Below are 6,607 nucleotides of genomic sequence, written 5' to 3' on the forward strand. Positions count from 1 at the left end.
GAGTTTATAATGGTTCTAAAGTTTTTTTATGAGTTAATGTCATGAAGAAGATTTATTATGACTAAACATGAAGAAGTAGACAACAATCCATAATCAATGTTAAATAGGGATGCTTAGTAATGAAAGGATATTAGTTGTACTATAAGACTATGCATAAATTAGTTGCCAAACCTTATTAACTTTCTTTAGCAATTGGGGTCATGGTAATATAGTTAGTATTGATCATGATCTATAAATACAAGGTTAGCTAATTAGAGAATTACTGATGAACATAAAAGGTTTAATTCATCTAATCCAAATCAAAGGATTACAACAATTGTTTATTATTCACATGTTAAGGAATCTAATGAGTTACACACAATAAGACAAATTGTGAAAGATTAAAATTGAAACAAATTAAACTTAATTTGAATTGGGTTAAGCCTGAGATAAAAGAATTAATAAGGAACTCGAAATCTCGTTATTATGCAAGTCGACATCATGAGAAATTGCTGATAATAGAATTGCTCTATGCTAAAGCTAATGTAACTTACTCCTTCTCTATGTAAGGATCATAAGCTGCCCCACTCGATGCTGTATGACTCTTTACTTTCACTCATGTGTTGAAAATAAATTGAGAGAAAAAAAAATTAAAAATACACACTAGCTAAAATATCGTGAATCATCATTAAAGATTGATCGCTTGAACAGCTTTAGATTTGCAACAAACAAAACAAAATGATCTCTTGCAGGGTTCTTGAAAAAAATTATCAGAAGAGGGAACAACTGCATAACTGAAACCTTTTTCTCTATTTTGCATGATTTTATTGATTAATTTTGACTTTCAAGAGTAAAAAATTTTTAAAATTCCATTATTGTTACCCTGATAAATGATGTTTAATTCCCTTAATACATATGACAATAGAGTTACAAAAATTGTCACAATAAATTTAATATTTGCAATAAATTACTCATGGTCGAAAGAAAATAATCATTAAAAGTCTTAAATGTTGTAATGAAAAAAGAAAAATAATCGATCACATTTAAAGATATTTTTGCCTCATGAAAGCACAGTTTGTCCAACGAATGTTTATCCAAATGGTACAAACTTTCACTCTAGCTAGAGATTGGTAACGGTTAAGAGCACATTTTAAAACTTGAACAGGTTTTTATGAACCTTCAATACTAGTCGACATGTCAGAGAAATTCTGTTGACATTTCTATTCACAATCTTGGCATGGTCAATTCTCACCACTTCAGCTTGGCCTGAGCTTGACCCGGACAAAGCCTCAATTTCGTTTACAACCTGAAAAGAAAACCGTGAGAACAAAATAGATGGGTAAGAATTTTGTTTATTGAAACATCTGAGACAAACTATTAGAGGTAAAATTCATTTTTACCTGTCAAATACAACTCTTACCTGATCAAATCGATGTACCACACTATCTTCAATACCATGCAAGTAATCTGTAAATCATAAGCATAGTGTTGTCATTTTTCATTTTCCTCTTTGTACTTTTTTAAAGTTAAGAGAAACAAAAATTCTTATACATAACACAACCACAAACAGCCTAGAACATGAACTTTCCTGAATATGCATCATCCTTGAAGATCAGTAAACTGCGAGGCACCAACAAGATGGAAAAAGGGCCATGATTATCCATTCCTTCATTTCCTTCAACTGCCTCAGCCCCTACATTAGAAGTTTTATCTTCAACATTTTCCCTCAATGTACTTTTGCATGATTTTAATCTTGAATGAGAAGTGAAGTCCATAACAACAGGTGATCCTAGAGACAAAATTGCTACAACTGGATAATAAGCTGGCCCATCCTGATGAGGCTGTAAGACAGATAATTACAGAACTAAAAATTGATACAGTCCATTATGCTACAAAAGGGAAATAATATCCTTTTTATAGAAAACATCAAGTATAGGAATCTTTTCTAATCCCATTATAAAATATGGTAGAAACAGCCACAGTAGTATGATTCATTTACTACCAATGAAACATTACATGTCCAAGAGTAATCATCAGATTTATTATCACCAGTTTTCAGGACATGAAATGTTTTGGAAAACCTTCAGTTAAAAGAATTACGTTAAGAGCAAAGTAACTTTATTAGTACAAAACAAACATAAATAAGCAATAAAACAAGTACAAACCATTATTCCTTGGTTCGGAAGGTATTCATTGATAAGAACATGATTGATTGAAGAAGGAAAAAGTCCTGATTCTTCACATATTCTTTCTGTAATCTTCGCTAGCCAAGGTGGCACTATAGACACAACAAACCATTCCCCCCCCCCCCCCCCCGGCGAAAAATAAAAATAAAAAAATAAAAAAAAAAATTAGTAACTCATGTTCAATTTGACACAAGAAGCAAAGACAATCAGGACAGTAATAAAAACACAAAAGGGTTAATGTTACGAATAGTTCTTGAGCTATAGGAAAATGTTCAATGTAATACCTGAACTTTAAAAATCTTTAATGTGACACTTGAAATATGAATCTGTTAACTAATGTAATATTTGCTCCTAACGTGGTTAGCTCCAAATGATGACACAAGATGAATAAACAGCCGTTCAAGTACCACATTAGTTAATGAATTCATAATTTAGATACCATATTAGAGATTTCTAAAGTTTAAATATCATATTGAACATTTTACTATAATTCAAGAGCTATTTGTAACATTAACTCAAACACAAAATAATAAATTTTGGACCCTATCCAAAATGGGGAAAAACCCATTGAATGATTTCCACAAAGCAGAGTAAGCTGAAAGACAAATGGTGTAGGGCACAGAAATGATCTTACTTACAATCTTGTGAGATAAGACCCTTTTCATGGACAACACCACCTGTCAATATCAATAGAAAGAGGAACGAAATCCATCAGAAGGAAAAATAGAACGCCATCCATAATTTTCCCACAATATGCATCTAGCTTTCGTAGATTTTAAAAATGAGTTTTAGTATTTCAACGAACCCCAATTCTGTAGTCTCCTATTCTTCAACGATTTCCACTTTGATACAGGTGCTTGGTAAATCTACGTGTCAACAAATACTAAGCATTATAAAAATTGTAAAGGAAAAAAAATATAGAAACTATTAAAGAAATAAATACATTATTGAGGAGGTGGGCTTGCTCAGAATCGGTGATGAAGTCAGGGATGTAAATCAATGTTGGCAGATCCCCAACAATGAAGTTATTCAAATTTTCTTTTCTCTCCATTCCCCTGCAACAACCCAAGAATCATCCAAAACAAAATAGGCAAAGCAAAGCTTAGACCAAAGCAACCAGAAATCCCAAGACTGATGAGATCAACATTGTTTTTTGTTGTTTTTTTTTTATGAAGTTTTCAACCAAAACTGGTGCAAACTCCCAACGCCCTTTTTCTATTACATTTCATATTAAGAGAACACCCAAATCATAAAAGCAAACAGCGAAGACGTAAAGATGATAAGTATCACCTGTTAATTTGTCGAAGGTTCAAGAAGATGAGACGAATCCTAGCGGCAGTCACACGATTTTGGACAGTCTAACCCTTATAAAGCCACCTCATCTCACGTTTTGGATTTGAAACCGCTAACTCCAAACCAAATAGCAAAACAAGTTATTTCACCTTTCAGATGCTTTACCCCTTTACCCTTTTTTTTTTTTTTTGAGTGTATGCGTAGGTCTTTGAATTTTAAGCGAAATTCAACTTAAAATTATTAATTTAAAAAATAAATATTTCATCGCAAAATTTTTTAATAAATAAGATATTAAAGTTTTCTGTTATTAACTCCGCTAAAAAATTATTTTATCTTTAAAAAATTAATATATTTAAATATTTATATAAAATAATTATTTATAATAATAATTTTTTTCTTAAAATATATAAAATATATTGATAATATATAAAAAAAATCTTTAGGTGCAATATATAAAAATAAAATTCACAATTATAAATAAAAAATATTATAATAAGAACATATAACATATAATAAACAAAACTCACATAAAATAATTATTTATAATAATAATAATTTTTTCTTAAAATATATTAATATATAAACAAAGTTTTAGGTGCAATATGTAAAAACAAAATTCAAAATTATAATAAGAAAAAAATGTTATAATAAGAATATGTAACATATAAGAAGAAAAAAAATGGAACATATGATATGTAACATATAATAAGCAAATACTCACATAAAATAATTATTTATTGTAGTATTTTTTTCTTAAAATATATAAAATTTATTAATAATATATATAAAAATTTTTAAGGGTAATATATAAAAATAAAATTCAAAATTATAATAAAAAAATTGTTATAATAAGAACATGTAACATATAATAAGAAAAAAAATGGAACATGTAACATGTAACATATAATAAGCAAATACTTACCTAAAATAAGTATTTATAATAATATTTTTTTACATTATATAAAATATATTAATAATGTATAAAATAGATTTTTAGGTGCAATATATAAAAAAAAAAATCAAAATTATAATAAGAAAATTGTTATAATAAGAACATGTATCATATAATAAGAAAAAAATATTTGGTTGAAAAAAATGTTATTTGTAATTGTGAATTTTGATTTTATATATTGCACCTAAAATTTTTATATATATTATTAATATATTTTATATATTTTAAGAAAAATTTTATTATTATAAATAATTATTTTATGCCAGTATTTGAAGATATTGATTTTTTAAAGGTAAAATGGTCTTTTAATAAACATTTTAACGGAGTTAATTGACAGAAAGATCTTAATGTCTTATTAATTGAAAGCCTTTGGAGCGAGAGGTCCATTTTTCAAACTAATAGATCTGAGTTGAATTATACTTAAAACTTGAAGACATAGATGCGTTTTACTTCTTTTTTTTATGAATAAAAAATATTACTACTCTATAAGATGAAGTTTACTTGTCTTTTCCACAATGTTGATCATTTAAGTTGCTATGTAGTAGTTTCATTCCTTTCCCTTTTTTTTTACATTTTGTTTATTTTTTGCTTTGCAAAAATATAAATTTTGCTCATTACATCAATTACAATTCAAACACTATGTTTTTAAATATAATAATTTTTTATTAAATTACATCAATTACTACGTTTCTTACATTATGAACATCATTTATATGAAAATATCTATATTATCTTTTTATTATTTTAATTGATCTATTACATTTCAAATATAAAAAACATAGTGCTTTTTAAAAATTAAAAAAATGTATATTTGAATATAAATTTTGCTCATGTCCTTTCCATAGTGCTTGATTAAGCAATATTTTGTTACTTGTTCCTCTTGGTTTTTTTTATGCTTTTTTGTATTGAATGTTTTCATTCTCTTTATTGTTTTTATAGGTGGGATTCTTTTGTGCTGCATTTCTTCAATCTTTCACTATTGTTTGATTTATTATTTGATTGGTTTACTGGGTATGTACATTTTGTTTCCATTTTTTTTTTATTGCATCATTGATGCATTTGGGTTGGTTGGAGCATTTATGATTTGTTTTTGATTGTTCATTATACATTTACGTACCAAGAATCAATATTGAATGCTCTATTTTGCTTTTTGAATCTAGTGTTTTGTCATGTCAAATGATTTATGGTTTTTTTTTTACTTTTTTTGTTGACTTTGATTTTAAGATTTTTTTATCTATTTTTGCATCATCATCATTATTATTATTTGTTTTTGACCTTTTTAGTTTGATGGATGCTTTATTTGTTTTATTTATTGGTTTCCTTGCTATATTTGGTATTTAGGAAAATATTTTTAGCTGTTGAATCTTGGTGGTTTAAATCAAGTTTGTAATGATTGTGGTGCACAAATGAGGCTTGAAGAAAGTGTTTACACGATTAGTAGAAAAAATGCTCTTTGGTTTAACCTCTGTCACAAGGAAGGTAGTGTTAAATTGCAACATTTTAATCACACTTTTTTTTTGGATTCATTGTTGGATTACATTCAAGGTGGAGAAGATTCTAGATTTAGAGAGAATATTAAGAGGTACAATTTGATGTTCCAATTTACATTGATTGGTGTAAGATTGATATGGATATTAACAAAAAACTAGTCTATATGTATTTAAAATTGGTGAACAAATAAATTATCAGATTAGTTCTTTTCTGTCTCTAATTGGTTTAAGTCTAAAATTTACACAATTGTATATTTATGATACGACCAATGAGGTTTCAAATAAGATTTTTTCTTTGGATCTTGTTTCGACTTCAAATTTAGTTGATATTACTATTATTGATGGGTTGATGAATATGTTGAATGCTTGCAATAAAGTTGTCAAAGCTTTCAAGATGATGCGTGGTAGATTTCTTAAATATGATTTTCTACCTATTAGATTGCAATTGATTGAAAGAAGAAATAATTATGATAGACAATATGATAAGCCATCAAGTTTTGAAATTGCTTGGTTATTGGTGGGTGATGATAAAGCTACCATTGATGAGCATGATATCATTGTTAATCATTTTACTGATAGTTTAAAGCATATTAGCGAACTACATTATTTGTTTATGGTAATGCAATATCCGTTTTTATTCCTTTTTGGTGAAGAATGTTTCTTATTGGGTTTTACATATCAAAACAACTATAAAGGTTTTTTCAGGC

General features: G+C 27.4%; 1 protein-coding gene across 3 annotated transcripts; it reads right to left on the reverse strand.

The window, feature by feature from the left end:
- Window positions 1–989: 989 nt before the first annotated feature.
- Window positions 990–3,619, reverse strand: LOC111311160 (oxidoreductase). Of its 3 annotated transcripts, XM_022910539.2 has the most exons (8): window positions 3,456–3,617; window positions 3,109–3,220; window positions 2,971–3,031; window positions 2,804–2,842; window positions 2,145–2,257; window positions 1,568–1,820; window positions 1,400–1,446; window positions 990–1,285 (listed from the first exon to the last, which is right to left on the reverse strand). In XM_022910539.2, the coding sequence occupies exons 2-8, from the start codon at window positions 3,214–3,216 to the stop codon at window positions 1,130–1,132; spliced, it is 777 nt and encodes a 258-aa protein (XP_022766274.1). In that variant the 5' UTR covers window positions 3,217–3,220; window positions 3,456–3,617; the 3' UTR covers window positions 990–1,129. The 3 variants fall into 3 exon arrangements, with proteins under 3 accessions (XP_022766274.1, XP_089619519.1, XP_022766275.1); XM_089763393.1 differs by lacking the exon at window positions 2,145–2,257 and having other exon boundaries at window positions 1,568–1,672; window positions 3,456–3,619; XM_022910540.2 differs by lacking the exon at window positions 2,145–2,257 and having other exon boundaries at window positions 1,568–1,783; window positions 3,456–3,619.
- Window positions 3,620–6,607: the final 2,988 nt, after the last annotated feature.

This window comes from Durio zibethinus, chromosome 1 (assembly GCF_047325235.1).
Source record: "Durio zibethinus cultivar Kanyao isolate XHJ-2024 chromosome 1, ASM4732523v1, whole genome shotgun sequence".
Classification (NCBI taxonomy): Eukaryota; Viridiplantae; Streptophyta; class Magnoliopsida; order Malvales; family Malvaceae; genus Durio; species Durio zibethinus.

Bases quoted from the DNA above. Each gene is read 5' to 3' on its own strand.
- LOC111311160 (XM_022910539.2), bottom strand. From the start codon at position 3,216: ATGGAGAGAAAAGAAAATTTGAATAACTTCATTGTTGGGGATCTGCCA. The intron at 1,447-1,567 runs GAAAGTTCATGT...TATGATTTACAG, and splicing joins CAAGGATGATGCATATTCAG to ATTACTTGCATGGTATTGAA. The intron at 1,286-1,399 runs GTAAGAGTTGTA...TTTTCTTTTCAG, and splicing joins TGGTACATCGATTTGATCAG to GTTGTAAACGAAATTGAGGC.